The sequence below is a fragment of the Terrapene carolina genome, unplaced genomic scaffold, assembly GCF_002925995.2.
Source record: "Terrapene carolina triunguis isolate 2854851 unplaced genomic scaffold, T_m_triunguis-2.0 Scaffold33911, whole genome shotgun sequence".
In the NCBI taxonomy this organism is placed as follows: Eukaryota; Metazoa; Chordata; order Testudines; family Emydidae; genus Terrapene; species Terrapene triunguis.
In genome coordinates, this window is record NW_020698262.1 from 11,185,505 (window position 1) to 11,204,008 (window position 18,504).

General features: G+C 44.6%; 1 protein-coding gene across 1 annotated transcript in view; it reads left to right on the forward strand.

Annotated features, from left to right (window-relative positions):
• Positions 1 to 8,381: 8,381 nt before the first annotated feature.
• The window catches only part of LOC113409645 (junctophilin-3), a 114,080-nt gene continuing 103,957 nt past the window's right edge, over positions 8,382 to 18,504 (forward strand). Inside the window, exon 1 of the mRNA XM_026663792.1 lies at positions 8,382 to 8,763. Within this exon, the coding sequence (XP_026519577.1) occupies positions 8,382 to 8,763 (382 nt within the window). The remainder of the gene's footprint in view (positions 8,764 to 18,504) is intronic.

Sequence of the window (18,504 nt, forward strand, 5' to 3'; positions counted from 1 at the left end):
AAAGCAATCAAGTCTCTGGAGAGGTATTTTTCATTCCGATGTCATTAAAACTGGTAAAATGTAGGCAATTCAGATTGATCTATGCCAGGGAATTGCTATCAGACCCATTCTAGCCAGGGTGGGATAGGTAGCCCGAGCAGTCCTCAAAAGGATGCACACAGCGGCCCCTCTGACATCTGTTTGACACTGGTGTAGCTTCATTGGCTTCACTAGTGTTACTCCTGGTTATGGTGTAAATGAAAGGAATCAGGCCTGTATGCTGCATAAGTAATTTTAATATGCACCTCTCTTGTGAGTGGCAGCAGTCCACTCATGGACCCCCCATGCAGACGGGGGTCTGCACAATCGGTCAGCGAACGTCATTCCTGATCTCATTCCAGAATGCTTCCCCATAGCTCCTATGGCTGAAGGCCAACCTCCCTGAAGATCTGTGGTGAGCGGAAGAGGGGCAACTAACTTCTACTCTGTGCCCCTGCTGCTGGGGAAGTTTGGGTTTGGGTTTTGTTTTTAAACGGAGAGTGCCTATGGACGGAACGTTGCCTTGAATGTAAAGAGCAAAATTCTCTGCCCCTTTCCCCCATGGATAGCTCTGACCCACAGTGTGTATATCTAATGCCCATTCCATGCACTTGGGTCGTAGACATTAGTGGGAACTTCACATGCAGAGCAAGGGCTTAATATACTATAGAGATCTGCACACTATGGATCAAAAAGCAGGAAGTGAAAAGGGTTACCAAATCAGAGTCGGTCTATACTGCAATGATGGGGTGTGACTGCAGTTCGAGTAGCCATGCCCATGCTATCTTTAATTTAGCTAGCTCAGATACCTGAACAGCAAAGCCACAGCAGCACCCTTCAGTGTGGGTCTGTCCCACAAATAATCACCCAGGGTTCCAGGTGGGCTTGTACAGCCCATGCTGCAGTATGCATTGCAACGGCTTCTCTGCTCCCGTACCTGAGCTCGCTAGATGAAAGCTAGCTCAGGTAGGACTACTTGAGCTGCAAGCACACCCCATTGTTCCCATATAAACATACTCTGAAAGTGAATGAGGACCTTGCTTACAACTAGTTACAACTGTGTAACCCCACTAAATATACTGGTGTTGTACACACATAACAGAGGGTGCAATCTGAAGACAATGGAGTTCCACAGGGATAACGGAGAACAGAATTTGGCTCGCAGAATCTTTATTTCAGGGGGTGAGAAGGAAAGACCCCAGCTTGACTTTCAGATCCCAACAGTAGTCTGAAGTTAGAAAACACACTTTTTCACTTTTAAGGCCAGCAAATCTGATCTATAGCATTTGTGAGACAATCAACATGGATCCCCACAATGCTGTCTTTACAGAGCCACTTTTAAGTGTAGGATCACACGCTAAAGATATCCCAGTTACTGGGAACACAAGAACACACAGAAAATACAATACATCTGAGGATCTGTTTCTAAAACAACACGTCTTCTAATATTTTCCACAAGGCACAAATGATGCTAATGGTTTGAAGATATCAGTGACGAAACAGATATTAGAAAGATTCTCCATCACTGGCGATTTGAAAATCTAGATTAGACGTCCTTCCGAAAGATCTGCTCTAGTTAAAACAGGAAGTAATTTGAGGCAGTTCTATGGCTTGTGTTATGCAGGAGTCAGAATGGATTTTCTCAGTGGTCCCTTCAGAATTTATGAGTCTGAGTAAAATACTAAAACTGCTAAAAAAAAAACCCACCCAAACAGTATTCAGTCAATACAACATCACACTGGCTATTGCTCGCATGAAATTAAATGAAAGGTATTTTCCCATTTGCACAGAGGTGTAACTGCATTACCTTGAACTGATTGGTAACGGAAAGCTTATAATGACAGATGAGACCCAACTCCCATGCCACAAAGCCTGTTTGCCAAAAGCAAGAGCAAGCCGCAGAGTGATTTCTCCTCTGTTCACATGTTGTTATTTACAGATGCCATGCTGGCTCCATACACACAAAGAACAGCACTGAAATGATGTGAAACACGTCTCGTCCCAGCACAATGGGAGCCCCTTGTCATTTGTAAACATGGCACAACAGAGGCAGGCGATCCTTTACAGCTGTGGGGTTTGCTTTTTGCATTTTACATCCTGTCTGAGCATGGGGTAGTCTCCCCTTACCCCTGCTCAGCTGGTTGATCCATTGGTTGCTGGTTATCATCATGTTTGTTGGCTTTTTGTTGTATTGTATTATTCTATTTCATTTTTATTTATTTAGTAGTTTATTAATCCGAGATAAGATGATCAGTGTTAAGTGGAAACCCACTAACTTGAGTTAAGGCTCAGTCAATAACGGTCCCCTTTAATATACTGGGGAAATGTGTCAAGATTTGACCAAATGAATTCCAAAATAATTCCTGTTTGCAGTGTTGCTGCAGCTCTGTTGGTCCCAGAGACACAAGGTGGGTGAGGTAATATTTTTTTATTGGAGCAACTTCTGTTGGTGAAAGAGACGAGCTTTCAAGTTACACTCTGAGTACCTTTCCCAGACCTGAAGAAAAGCTCTGTGGAGTTCAAACGCATGTCTCTCTCACAATCAGAAGTTGATCCAATAAAAGATATTACCTCACCCAAAATAATTCCTGGTATTCAAGAAACATACCCACTCTGGGCCTGATACTGCAGCATTTAGGCAGGTGAAACTGACGTTGACTTCAGCCTGCAGTGTAGTTATAGCTGTGTCGGTCTCAGGATATTAGAGAGACAAGGTGGGTGAAGTAATATACTTTATTGGACCAACTTCTGTTGGTGAGAGAGACAGTTTTTGAGCTTACACAGAGCTGTGGCTTGAAAGCTTCTCTCTCTCAGCTAGGGTGACCAGCAAATGTGAAAAATGAGGACGGGGGGGGGGGGTAATAGGAGCCTATATAAGAAAAAGACCCCAAAATCGGGACTGTCCCTATAAAATCAGGACATCTGGTCACTCTACTCTCACCAGCAGAAGTTGGGCCAATAAAAGATATTATTTCACTCATCCTCCCTAATTAACTTCAGTGGTAGTTTTGCTAACCCCGCCCCCCCAAGATGGCCGGATCAGTCGTCATCTTACACGGCCTGTAGATTGCTGGGAGTGGGAAGTGATCCAACAGAAAGAGGCTTCAATGACTCCCTGCCCAACTTTGCCCTCTTCCTTCCGCCCCTCCCCCAACCCAATGGAAGCCAGAATGCCTGAGGCTGACACGCAGAGGGGTCCCGAGAGGTAGTTAGGAGGGCAGGGGATCATGCTCAGTGTGAGCATTTTCTCCAAGCTAAACCCCAGCCACTGTGCAAAGCCTGAGTAAGCAGGCTTTGCCATGGCTTCTCTAGGGCAATAAGGATGCCTGAACCCTCCTCCCCAGGTCACAGAGATTCAGGGCCACAAACAGCATCTGCAGCTGTGCCCTGCCCTCATGCGTTCTTTCAGTGGACCCGTGCAGTAATGCACCCACACCAGCCACGTCTCCCCAGCTCCTGGGGCGGAGCTGTGAAGAAAAATCACCAGAGAGCACTGCTCCACAACAAATATGCAAAGAGGCCATCTCCTCATTGGTGGAACCCCTGCCTTCCAACCAGCGCCTCCCGCCCCTCCCGGTTACACTGCCTTCCGGGCTTTCTGCCGCCCTTCTGCTAGCTTCAGGATAAGGCTGGGGGTGGTTTAAGGAAGCCTCCACAAATCAGGGCCTTGTACTGGGATGGGGCATTCAGACCCATAAAGTCAAAGGAGGGGGAGCCAGATACAGCATGCATAGGATAGGGAGTCAGGAGTGTTGCAAGCAATTTAGCAAGAGGCATGGAGTTGCATGGGGGCAAGCTTTCCATGGACTGGATCTGGACTTCAATTAGTCTAAATCCATCATGGAGTTAATGAGCAAGAGAAGTTTCATTGTGTACATGTGTCACTGATCTTCACCAGCTACAGAGCGACGTGCTAACAGATGGGTGGCAGAAATGGCCATGAAGTGAGCATTCGTCATTCTTTAACGATGCCTCGCCCCAAAAGAAACTACTGTGCAGTATGTGCTGCTCATCCAACGGTACCAATAAGTAAAAACAATGACCAATGATGTCAAAATATAGAAATAAAACGTTTACCCAATGCCCTTCCCATTGGCCTCATATTCTGCAACTATAGATTGAGAATGACAGGGAAATAAATGAAGGTAGAAATTGCCCCTAGCACTGAAGTCACTGGGGTGCTGCACCTAAAATAATATTCAGTTTTAAAATCAGAAAGCATGCCGAATGGCCCAGCTACAGAAACAACCCCATCACTAAACCTCGCACCTATAAACTCCCTGCAATATTTATTTGGCCTAAATTTGTCTGAGTGCAGTATTAATAGATTACTGATTGCTTTTTAAAAGAAATTCCGTGATTTTTTTAAACAAGGTTTCATTAAACGTTTTTTAATCCCCACTATACATATAAAATGAGGGGGTCTAAATTAGAACATAAGAACGGCCATACTGGGTCAAACCAAAGTCCATCCAGCCAGTATCCTGTCTACCGACAGTGGCCAATGCCAGGTGCCCCAGAGGGAGTGAACCTAACAGGTTACCACTGAAGAAAGAGATCTTGGAGTCATTGTGGATAGTTCTCTGAAAACATCCACTCAATGTGCAGCGGCAGTCAAAAAAGCAAACAGAATGTTGGGAATCATTAAGAAGGGAAAGATAAAAAGACAGAAAATAGCATATTGCCTCTATATAAATCTATAGTACACACACATCTTGAATACTGTGTGCAGATGTGGTTGCCCCATCTCAGAAAAAAATCTATTTAAATTGGAAAAGGTTCAGAAAAGGGCAACAAAAATGATTAGGGATATGGAATGGCTGCCATATAACAAGAGTTTAATAAGACTGGGACTTTTCAGCTTAGAAAAGAGATGACTAAGGGGGGATATGATTGGTGTGGAGAAAGTAAATAAGGAAATGTTAGGGGTCACCAAATGAAATTAATAGGCAGCAGGTTTAAAAACAAACAAAAGGAAGTATTTTTTCATACAATGCACAGTCAACCTATGGAACTTCTTGCCAGAGGATGTTGTGAAGACCAAGACTATAACAGGTTCAAAAAAGAACTAGATAAGTTCATGGAGGATTGGTCCATCAATGGCTATTAGCCAGGATGTGCAGGGATGGTGTCCCTAGCCTCTGTTTGCCAGAAGCTGGGAATGGATCACTTGATGATTACCTGTTCTGTTCATTCCCTCTGGGGCACCTGGCATTGGTCACTGTCGGAAAACAGGATACTGGGCTAGATGGACTGACCCAGTATGGCTGTTCTTATGTACATGTTGTTTAGAGTGAATTTATTCAGTGATTGTGCTATGCATGGCTTTTGGTGTAGATGAGCATACCCTGGCAGGTGATTTCTATAGAGTATGGGACTCATTAGAATCAGCTGGAATGGAATAATGGTTGCTCACATTTAAAAAGTAGGTGGCTAACGTGAAAATACACAGAAGATACTTTAAAGTGGCTGAGGGAAAAATGGAAGTGATGTGATGCGTGCCAGGCATCACTCTGCTTTTATATTGTATCTGGAGCTGGCAGGGAAATCCCTTTTTCCCCTTGAAAATATGTGACAAAGTCTAAACCAATTTCATTTTCCTCAAAAATGGTCTTGGAAGTGTTTTGGGGTTTTTGTTGGAAATAAAACAAAAAGTTTCATCTTTTGGTTGCCAAAAACTGAAATTTTTTCCAGGTTCTGTGTTTTTGATGGAAACCCACAGAGTGTTGATGAAAATAGGCATTTCTCTTGTGAAAATTTCCGATTTGCTGAACAAACATTTTCCATCAAAAAACTGTTTCGATGGAAACTGTTCCACCTGCACTGGTTGCATCTCTTTCTCCAACCCTTTATCCAGTTAGGTTGCAAGTTCTTCGTTGCCGGCACTGTCTCTTGCTGTGTGGCTGTACAGTGCCCAACACAATGCGGCCTTGATCTTAGTTGGGGCCTCTAAATGCTACTCTAATACAAAGGAGTAACTTAGAATAATAATTAGGAATGAGAGGCTAAAGGTTACCAAATATATTCTTACAGACTAGAATGTAATACACATTAAAATATATTACTATACTGGATAGGGTGAAAAATTACTAATAGAGATGGACCCGAATGGGAATCCTACATCTGAAACCTCCCCAAGCTTGGGCAAATATAGACTCAGGTCTCAATTCAGCAATCCATCTCTGTTCAGCAAAGCACATAAGCATTTACTTGTCTTTGAGCACGTGCCCCTAAGTCCTACGGATTTGAATGGGATTTAAGCACTTCCTTAAAGTTAAGCAGATGCTTACATTTTTTGCTGAACTGGGGCCTCAGATCTGAGTCCAGATCCAAACATCATCTTACCTCGAGTCCATCACTAATTATTAACAATAAATAAATAATAATGCAGGAGTGGAAAGACTATGCAGTTCCCCAAGCATGTGGCTGGGAGTCAACAAAATCGCAAACATTTTCTGAAGGAGGCTGATCTCCTCCCCCTGCCCCCCCACCCAGATTCTGCTTTGCCAGGCTCCAGCTCATGTGAACGATATTAAAAAAATATATATTTTCTGAAATTCAAAGCCCCCCTTTTAATCCATGAAAATATAAACCTTGATCCTGCCAACACTTAAGCACATCTCTCCAGTGGGAATACTCAGGTACTTAAATTAAGCACATGCTTTTTCAGGATTGGAGCCTTATGTGGTCTGAATTCACTGCTGCTGTGACTACAGCTCCACTGAGCATCGTCTTGAATAGCTACAGTATGTTTATCGTTTTCCAGCCTGTAAGAATTCCACGAGTGCCTGTAGGATCCTGGTGTGTGTTTGTTGCCGGCTTTTTGCTCTCTTGCACATTTTTGTGGGGCAAGGATGGTCGTGAAGTAAAATGGGGTTTAGGAGTGAGACAACTTTAATATGAATTGGACAGAAGGGCAGATGGTTTATTAATACAGCTCAGACTCTGGTGTCTGCATTAAACAATAACAACAACCAATAACTAATGAATAATGTCTTTTTGCACCATCAGTGTGCTGGGCCCTGTATAAAAGGCAGTTTTTGCCCCAAGACTTTGCAGTGGGGGGGTTAACAGCATGTTTGGCCCCATAACATTAAGCTAAATCGACTCACCTTTATTTTAAACAGGGTCCAGAAGCACAGACTAGCCAGCAATGAAATCTGGGGAGGAGGGTGGGCGAGGAATGTAGAGGCAGCAATAAACAAATAAATAAAGGAGACAAGCCCGGGGTTTGTTTTTCCTCTAGGTTCTGTGCTGACAGATCCCAGCCTGCCATGAATAATCGCCCTGCTGCAGGCTAACCCGGCGGCCTGTTTTGTCTGAGATAAGCCTGCTGTGTCCAAGGAGGTAGTGGGTTAAGCCTCTGGTGGGAGAGCTCTGTTCTGGGAGTCTCCACCTTACGCAGTTCCTGTCTCTTTAAATCCGGGCTGAGCCTGGAACCGAGAGCAGCCCGCCTAGGATCTGTTCTCCTTAATAAGCAAGATTTAAAACCACTAGGAAGGCAGGAAGAAGGGAAGGGGGGACCGAAGGGGAAGCAAGAGGACCCCTCTTTCCCCCCCCCCCAGACTGGAGATACAAAAAAAGAGCCCCCCCCTCCCTCCCTCCAGATCCTTCTCCCTCCGCCCCTCCGCCCCATCCTTCACACGGCTGAGAGCATCTTTGCACCAAGATGCGGGACTTATTCCAAGCCCCGAGCGGAGGCCGAATGGAGTGAGGTTTGCTGGGGGGAGGAATCAGAGCCGCTCAGTTGTGTTCTCGGGTGAGGGGTGTGTGTGTGTGTGTGTGAGCGAGAGACGGGGAGACACAGGCACTGCATTGCTGCTGAGCCACGGGTCTCCACTATGCTGCTGCTGCCGCTTCTGCCAGGGCTGGGGCGTGCGAGTCAGTATCATCAGCGGGCAGCCCCAGGTGGAGGTCACAGCTGTGGGGCTGAGACCCTTGATTGCTTCTGAGTTGAGACAGGGGTTATTTCAAAAAAAAAAAATTGTTGGCAGTTGGTCTCCCTCGCCCCCCCCCCCTTTTTTCTCCCCCCTTTATTTCCCTTTCCTGGGCTCTGCCTTGGATGATTTTTAGGTGGAGTCGTTTGCACCAAAACCCTATAGCTGCTGCTCTTCTTGCTGCTCTCCCCCCCCCACGCCCTCTCCCCCTCCCTTTTTTTGGTGTGATACTGTTTCCACAGCAGAAGAAGAAGGGACTGATCCTGAGGATCCTCCTAGAGAATGAATAACCCCAAGAAATTGACTTAAGCAGCACCCTGGAGCCGGTGCACGATTCAGATTTGATTCAATAATCATCCAATTTCTTTTTTTTTTGGCCATTTTCTTTTTTCACCTTTTTGGGGATTGGCAAACCGAATTACATGCATGTCCAGTGGGGGAAGGTTTAATTTTGACGATGGAGGCTCCTACTGTGGAGGCTGGGAGGACGGAAAGGCTCACGGCCATGGAATCTGTACCGGCCCGAAGGGTCAAGGCGAGTATACAGGCTCCTGGAGTCACGGCTTTGAGGTGCTGGGGGTCTACACCTGGCCCAGTGGCAACACTTACCAGGGCACCTGGGCACAGGGCAAGCGCCATGGCATCGGTTTGGAGAGCAAGGGGAAGTGGGTGTACAAAGGAGAGTGGACTCATGGATTTAAGGGACGGTACGGGGTCCGCGAATGCAGTGGCAATGGGGCCAAATACGAAGGCACCTGGAGCAATGGATTACAGGATGGCTACGGGACAGAGACCTACTCAGATGGAGGTAGGTGATGCATTAATATCTTCTGAGATGGATCAGGCTGTGATAAAAGGAAATAAGAGGTTAGAAGAAATTTCCCCTGCCTCCCCCATAAGAGGGACCCTTTGTTTGGGCTGAACTTTTAGAGTTTGCAGCCTGCTAGTTGGGAGCGAGTGATGATCACACCAATTTCCTACAGGGTACAGGAAACCAGCCCAGCATGGCATTATCCCAGCCGTTTGACACAAGCTGCCCCCGATGTTCAATGGGGCTCTAAGCGTTTTCTCCCTACAGATGACCAAAGCTTTTCAGAGGAGGGCATGGGAGGAAGAGGGACACAGATCTGAGGCAGGAGGCAGCGTAGCCAAGTTGAAAGGAGACAGGGCAAGTTGGATTCAGAGTCATGACTGCACCACCATAACCTGTAGGATCTCCACCAAGCCTCCAAAGCAGCCCTGGGTAGAATGGACATTGCACTGCTGCAAGATCTTGTACAGATATTTGAAATTCTAGCTATAAGAAACAGATGGCAAATGCTCTCAGCAAGGGTCAGATCTTTACATCCACGTATCGCCTTCCTGTCCCCTCCAAACACAAACCTACACGTGATAATACCAGGCAAGAGACTTTAATTCAAACAGGATTCTTATGCTCCTATTTCACTGCAGCTTAATGCATTTTGTAGGGGCTCAGAGGGATAGAAAGAGCTCTTCCCTCAACATGGCTTAATAAAATGTTGAAGGGAAATGAGGATTAAATAAAAACAAGAAAACTCAGTGAGGGTGATCAAAAATTGTCAGACTAACAGGCTTTAAGGCCGAACAGCTGCATTTCTGCTGCAAGTGGCTGTATCATTCCATCTAATCTAACTGCCGCCATAAAAAGAATCAGGCCTATCTGTTAGAAGCCAATGGAATTAATGAGGCTGGCCTGTTTTTGTTGGGTGTGTGTCTATCAAAACTGGGCTTTCCAATGGTGTTCTTTTCCAGAACTCTTAGACTGAGATAGGTCTCATAAACATTGCAATTTTCGGTCTTCCTGGAAGCGGGGAAAAAGCTCTTCTTGTAAGACATGTCTCTGGAAAACAGAGCTCACTGCTTTGTGATGAGATAAGAAGGCAACATTAAATGTTACCTGAAACAGCTTTTAGTTTTTCCAAAAAGAAATGGAATGATCTATTTAAAAAGTAAAATTTTGCACTGTTAGGGTTTTCCCCAAAAGAAAACATAATTGCAACATTCTGCTTCACATAGCTTGGAAAGAATCAGGAGCCCATTTTAAATCTGTTTGGTTTGTAGGGTGACCACACAGCAAGTGTGAAAAATTGGGACGGGGGTGGGGGATGGGGGTAATAGGAGTCTATATAAGAAAAAGACCCAAAAATTGGGACTGTCCCTATAAAATCAGGACATCTGGTCACCCTATTGGTTTGTGTTGTGAAGCAATCTTTAAATACTGACAATCTTCTGTGCAGAGGTAATCTAGGTTTGGGGAATAATGATTTTTTTTCTTATGCACTTGAAATGCTAGGACAGAATCTGTCCAGATCCTGTATGCGCCTGACCATAGTACTGCCTTTCTATGCCCCTCGTGACATCTAGGCCCTGATAAACAACATTTTCAGTAGAGACAGCCAGAAGTCAGGCTGTAAAAGTCTCAAACTACGCGGCTCCGTGAACTACATGTCATCAGACTGGCAGAGTGTGCATGCATGCATGCATACGTACACGCAGTCACCAGCAATGCATGCCTGTGACTAATTGCAGCAGAACAGTTCTTTGAGAAGTGAGGGCACCAGACCCAAATTGGGGGCAGACTATGAGCAATTCATAGTTCTCAAGAACCTACCAGAAACGAAGCTTTCATCCCCATCTAGTCTGTGCTTGGGATTAAAAAAAAAATCTTATTTTAGGAAGGGTTAAGAAAATTGCTAGGGGGAAGAAAAAAAAAAAAGGATGGCATCTGTAGCAAAGTTATTTCAGTTATAAGGGTAGGGAAAAGGATGTGATAGATAACTACATAAAGTGGTACCTATGGTTAGGCCTGTAATTACCAAGAGAAAATACAAAGCACAAAATGTATATTCCAGTGTGACCTGGTTCTGCTTTTCAAAGCACAGCTTATCATAACATCTCATTCTGATGCTCACCTTGGGATGACTGAACCCAATAGAAATCACACGTAGGTGAACTCTGCTCCAGGATCCCTGGGTACCAAGCAGCCATGGTCCCTTCCTGAATGGATGTCGCCACTCTGTCTGGGCAAAAAGGCCAGATCTGGGCATCTCCCGGCTTCCTGGCGCTAAATCTAAATGATCATTATGCATTTGGATAATTGGGTCCAGATGTGTGCGGTTATTATATTGAAAGAATAATTGGCTGGACATCATAAGAAAGAGGCAGCTATTGGAAATTATGTGCATCTCATTAATCTAGCCAAATTATTAGTTTAGTCACTTTCAGGTGTATTGCAATCATAGTCCCATCATCTGTTGCTTGCCACCAATGCTAAACATCAGTCCCTTGCATTGTATGGTAAAATCAACTGGTGCTAAATGAGGGGGTCACCAAATGGGAAGCAGGTTGAAAAGCAGGATGCTAGTGAATGAGGGGTTTTGACTCAAAATTTTACTTCTTCTTGAACAGTAGATAGAAAAGCAGCAAAGCATCAGCAAAAGTCTCAGAACTCCAGCAACCCCTGCCAGTGCTGACTTTGGGAAACTGTATTTTGCATGGAATAATGCACAAGTGTATTGTGCATTTAGCTTGGAGTTAGGATATGGCATGCAAAGAATTCAGTTTTGTTTCCACCAGCCACTCTTCCTGTCCTGCTCACAGATCTGTGTGTCTTCCCCCCACCCAACACACACATTGTCCTCACACCTGTCTCTCACACACATCCCCCGTATGCAGATCGCAGACTCTCACACCTCCCACAGACACACTCATCACCAGGCACATGCTCAGTCTTGCCACACATACCTCAGCCCCATACAGATGCTCAGTCTCCCTGACACATTCACTCAGACCACATAATTACGTCCCACAAACACAAAGAACCACATACATGTAACATGTGCCCCCACCATGTGCATTGCAAACACACGCTTCTCCATATCACACTGACAGTTACACGCTCACACACCTGCTGCATATAGATACACTCACTTCCATGCATATCCCATGCACAGTCCCATAGATATAACTTCCACACAAACCATATTTTGCAAAGATATCACACCCCAACTCCCCTGAATCCAAACCCTTCCTCCCCTCTAGCCTGGACTCCTACTTACGCCCATTCATAAACAGGCTTCAAATGACTGATTTACTGTTTGCTTTATGTCACATGCTGATACTGGGCCTGATTTACCGCTGGGTTACTCCAGTTTTACGACAGTGTCACTTCACTGGAATTATACCACCATAAAACTGGATTAATGCAGAAGTGAATCCGATCTGCTGTTTATGGAGCTGCTGATCAGAAATCTTTTGAAGGCATAGGCCCTGATTCATCAAGGAACCTTACTGTAGGCACAACTTGAAGCAAGTGAATTGTCCCATTGAGTTCATTACTGAATTGAAACCTCACTACAGCTTGGTTAAAATGTTAAACAATTTCTCCCAAGCCGAACTATGTGTGGGGGGAGGGGAGAAGGGAAAGAAATTATGAAAACACAATTCAAATAGAAAATAAAGTACTGCCACATAAATCCTTTAAAACCAAACACACACACACCAACTAGCAGGAAAAGCTTTGTGTTTTGAAGCAGACTCTTTCTAGTTGCTAAAACAATGGTTACTAAGAGGTGGGGTTGGGGAAATTAAAAAAATATCAAATTAATTGTTGCCAATCTCAGGCCTAAAAATGGCTACTGAAAAAAATAGCCTTAAAAGCTATTTTCTTTCCTACCCATCTCTATTTTAGCTGCTTTATATTTGGAAATTGAGGCAGCATTGGGTAAATATCTCCAAGAACCAGCACCCTCTTAAAATAGCTAAGTGGTACAGTAGTGAGTAGGCCTGATTGATGTTCACAATTTGAATTAACCTCGCCAAACCTCAGGTGGAAAAAACCCACAGCTCCATCAATCTAGTCTCTGAAGACCGGCTTGTTTCTCTTTTCAGGACCTTGGAGAGAGACAGTAGCACAGTGCTGAATGGGCACGTCTCCCCAAGCCCATACTGAGAATATCTACTCCTCCATTCTTAGTGGGACACTTACAAAAGGGTCTATGTAGCTCTTCCAGGTCTCTCTTTAACAAACCCCATACAAGCCAACAACCTGGGGGTGAATAGTTTGCATAAATCAAGTGAGCATTCTTTTAACTCCAGAGAACGTGCTCCATCATAAACTCAACGTAGGATGCTTCATGCAATAAGCAATGTTTCTCAGTGTATTCTCTCTCCATCTGTTATCATACCACAAACACTAGGGAAGGATAAATGACCAAAAGAAGACCAAAGGCTAAATGCAAGAATGCTTCTGTGCTATACGTAGTTGATTTTAGCAGGATTTATATAGGAGTCTGGTATTTGAAGTCTTGGGGCAAACATCTGAGGTTGTTTGGGCCCCAATAATTTGTATGTCTTATAAACCACTTACATCTACACAGCCATCCCAAACAAAAAGGATCATCATCAATATCAGTCTTCCAAAGTTCTTGTCCACACACCTGGGGTAAATAATTTATTTGATGGATAAGTGAAATATCATTTGTATTTTCACTAGGCACGGGTGAGCAATTTGATTTTGTGCCTGGGCTAGCAAATTTTCATGACTGTTTTGGAAGACTGCCATAGAGGTGTAGAGTGCTTTGCAACCAGTAAGAAAAAAAAAAAAAAAAGAGGGAGGTGTCAAATTGTCCTGGGGATGGTCAGGCCTAGTGGTTGGAGCCAGACTCAGGAGGCCAGGGCAGGGCTGGTGCAACGTTGGAGGAGGACTAAGACTTGGGGAGTCTGTTGCCACTATCAGGCAGGAATGAGTTCCAAGCCCCAGAGTGGTGTTGAGCAGACTGAGCTGCTGTTCCTCCTGTGAGGCTTATATACCTGGTCTGGGAGTCACAAGACCAGTTCCTGGCTTTTGGATTGGCTGGAGCCTAGCACAGGAGTGACTCATCACCACCCAAGGGGCAGCTTGGTTCAGTGGATGGGAGATGAGGCTTGAGATTGGGAGTCAGGAGGCCTGGGTTCCATACTTGACTCTGCATGTTTAGCCTGGCTTAAGACCCTTAACATCTCCATGACTCAGTTTCCTCATCTATGAAATGGAGATAGTGATGCTTATAATGCTGATTTTGTCAAGTGCTTTGAGATCTACGAACAAGAGATTTTAAGTGTTGTTATAAGAAAATACAAAATACTCCTCCCCCCGCAAAAGCCAGAGAATGAAATTAAGTCCTTGCCCTGTAAATCCTATAAACTAAAGGTGTAAATGGGTACAGTAGAGATGGACCAGGAGTGTTGGGCCCACATTTACCTTGTATATCTACAAATGTAGGGCCAATTTCTGCTCTCAGTTACATCCATTCAAAGCCTCCTGAAGTTAATGTAACAGAGAAGAGGATGTGACCCATTTGCCTTAATATAGAGGCAGTCTGTTTTAAACTAACTCTTCATATTGCCATTAAGGGTGCTTGCAGAATCTAGTGTCTGTGTTGTATTGCTATTTGCATTGATATTTTTCCACAGGTTTTCTTAATGCTGCAAGGAGCCAACCACCCACAAGGACAAATTTACATGAGAGCTGTTCATATCCTGGATGGCAGAAGTGCCATGGAAGTGTCAGCTCTCAAGTTATTTTGTTCCCATAAATGGCTTGTTGTAGCATTTTAAAAAGTCAGTGGGAAACACACACAAATACCGAGTGTTCTTTAAATATTCAGGTTCCTACAGCATCCAAAGGCGAAGACCTAATTGATGCTAATAAGCTGATTTTAAAATAATTATTGTTAATTTCATTACAATGATAGCTTTATTTATAAAGCACCCAGCTGCCTAGAAGTTTACTGGGTATGGTACACGGTTAAAATACAATAATGATAATAAGTGAACAATAATTAAAACAGAACAGAAAAATGATCAAAATACTAAATGAGACATGTAACGTGTTACTTCATTCAAGGCACAGAGAGGTACTGAAGTAAGAGGAGTCTGGCCCAGGTAATAATAAACAAACACAGTAACATAGGAATTTGCAGACAGGATCAGACTAGCCCAGTGTCCTGTCTCTGACAAGGAGTAGCCCCAGATGCTTCAGAGGAAGGTGTAAGAATCCTGCAAGAGGCAGACGTGGGATAATCTGCCCCACACAGAGACCAGGACGAGACCTAACAGTCAGAGACAGACTTGGGACCTGAAGCACACTGTTTAATATTGCTTCCAAAATCTGTCATTGTTAATTGTTTAACTCTGGATATTCTAGATATCCACAGAAGTATCCAATCCCTTTTGAATATTAATTATTATTAAAGCAGAGACTGAAGCTTTTATTCAGAAGATCTCAGAGTCAGAGAGTCAGAGTTCAAGGCCGGAAGGATCCACCAGATCATCTGGTCTGATCTCCTGTATAGCACAGGCCACCACCCAACACCCACACACTAAACCCAGCATCTGAAACTAGACTCAAGTATGACAGCCCACAGGAGACTAGACTATTGTGTGCCATGGGCAGAGAATGGGAAGGACAGAGGCACCTGAGACCCCTGCAACAGCAGGGAAATGATGATGTGAGATACACCTAGATAATTCTGGCAAGTGACCTGCACCCACATGCTGCAGAGGAAGGCAAAAATCAAACTCAAGATCACTGCCAATCTGACTTGTGGGGTTGGAAAGGAATTTCCCCCTCATATGGTGATTGGTTAGACTCCGTATGTGAGCAAGAACCAGCCAGCCAAGCACCCGAGAAAAAGAATGCGCAGTGCCACCTCACAATCCAATGACCCGTCTCTGGCCATGGCCATCCCTGATGCTTTGTGGAAGCAGGTTTTAAAAAAAATTATGGCAACACCACAAGACATGCGGGGTGGGGGAAACCCTTGCTGACCCCTGCAGGAGCTCAGCTGGAACCTTGCAGCATGACCATTTTGGAACATAAGATAAAGTACTTTATTTTACCAACTTTGGGAAATATTATCTCCATTTTACAGGGGTTGATGGAAACAGAGTCACTAAGATGTGGAATGAATTAGCTAAGGTCACAGAGACCCCAGACTATAGTGGGACTACTCATGTTTCAGTGGTCCAGGATTGGCGCCATAATGAGCTAGTGTCAGAGTCAAGACTATAGCATAAAACTAGAAGGCAGGTTTCTTGTGCCATAATGACTAGGCCAGACCACCTCCCTGTCTGCAATATCAGGGCCAAGGAGTGCTGCCGTCTCACACAGTATCACAGCTATTAGAAGCAGAAAAAGACCTATTAGATCATTGAGCCTGAGCTCTTGCAAGGGCAGGAGACAGTCCCCTGACACGGAATGTATCAGATGTTAAATTGATGCTGCACTTGCTTCTTCTGAGTTTTGGCTGAGAGCAAGGAGGAGATTACAGGCATTTTAGAGAAGCTGGTACTCTCCTTTCCAGGCTGCTTCCAAGTACTTTTTATCAATTTCATTAAGTGGGTTTTATATTTTAAACACTAAAGTCCATTATTAACTGAGCAGCTCAACTGAGCTTCGTCTAAAAGGACCACATATGTTTACGTTAGGGCACATTTTCCAGCACAATGTCAGGCCTGATCCTGCCTCATTTAAGTCAGTGGGAGCTTTGCCATTGTCCTCTAAGGGCCCAGCCCTGCTCCTATTGTACATATATCACTAGTGGGGCTTCATGGCTCCTTTTTTAGGAGGGACTTTTCACAAGGAGACCTGGAAACGGAACTTCCCTCTTACTCCTAGAGGTTATCCCTTCAAATCAGGGTCAAAGCACATGAGCACAGGGTGTTCTGCAGGTGCATGATGTTGCTCGAGCTACCACACCCAGTGCTGTACCCAGCCTGTGGATAAACAGAGACCTTCAGTGTCCAGGGCTGTCATCTGGCACCTCCCGCCAGCACCAAAACCTCACACAAAAATAATCTACCATAGGAACAACTGAAATAGGCAGATTGGAACATCCTTATAAAGCAGCCTTGCCATTACTTGTTTATTGTGACTTGGTGTTTTTGCTCAAAGCCCCAACTTCTGGAATCATGTGAGATTCTCAGGTTAATTTTTTTTTTTTCTAAAGTAAGTTTGTTGACCTTATGGTTGTAGAGAAACGCTTGAAAAGGTGACCCTTAAAGGCTCAGAAACCAACAAAAAAGAACCCAATATTTATTATTTTTAAAAATGGTATGTTTTTTAATTCAATCTCATGATTTTTTTTGGGGGGGGGGAAGAGAGGAAGGAGGCGGGAACCCATCTCATGATTTTTCAGTGTTTGGGGTAAATATTTATGTTCTGCTTTACCCTTGACATGACTGAAGAAAAATATCAGAATGGTGTAAACACCAGGGAGGGAGAGGAATTATTCAGGATTCGACAATGGAACAATGGGAGGAAACTAAAAGAGGAAATGGTAACTGACTACTGGGGAAAAATAACACTTCCCTGACACTGCGATATATTAATGTGTAAAATTATTATTAGTTAATTGAATGCTGACATGCTTGGAATTGTACAAACCACAAAAATAAGGAGATGGAGCCTGTTCCGCAGCTGACTCCAATGGAGTTATGCCAACTTACACCAGCTAAGAGTCTGGCTCAGTCCCGAAGAGCTTACAGCATAACAACGAGATGTAGATAAGAGGAGACCCAGAGGATAGCATTCACTTAGATGTGTGTGTGTTTATAGTGCCCATGCTGTGCTGGAGAGTGTATTACACTGAGGTGGGCTAGTGTGTACAAGAGCTGTGAGTCTCTGTTGGTGGAATTGAACGGGGAGTGAGGGGTTTGATGCACTGGAATGAGAAAATCAGTCCATGCCTGGGGGAGAGCATAAGAAAGGAGATGATGATGGAGAGGGATTCATAGATCCCAAGGCCAGAAGGGACCACTGATCATCGACTCCAACCTCCTGCATAGCCTCATTTCCAGTCTGAAAATGTCTAGCTTCAACTTCCAGTCACTGGATCCAGCAAGGATAAGCAGGAAGTTTTGAGGCTGGAAGCGGTGGCAGCTCCTGTCTCTTGGTTTATTTAAAGCTGGACCAAACTAAGCCTTAGCAAATGTGGACACACAGACAACGGTCCTGGGCACTGGCAAGGAGATGGACCAAGAGGGTCATTCTCATCCCTAGAGTCTAGGATTTTATTACTGTGCTTTCTCTCCCCAGCTACTCTTTCTGCTTCAGCCCTGGGCAGTAGGCGTAAATCAGGAGGTGGAAGGCCCAGATCCCGCAAAGGCATAAGGACGTGCTTAGCTTTAACACACATGAGTAGCCCCGTTCACTTAAGCACATACTTAAGTCTTCAGGATTGCCAACCCCAAAGTTAAAAATCACGAATCGCTCCTCCAAAAATCATGGGATTGGCCCCAAAATAAGGAGTTAAAAAAATGGGATTGTGGGGTTTGGTCTGTCTTTTGATTGAACTCCCCCGCCCCATCCCCACGTGGAGTGGTGCGCCAGTTGGTGTGGCAGCTCTCCCGAATGCACCGAGTGAGTCTGGTCCCCACTGCAGGATCTCGTGGCTGCCTGAGGGTGCAGAGCTCCCAGTTTATCCCCAAACATCTCATTAATTAATTCCCCTCCCCCCACCCCATCACCACACACCCCTGCCATTCA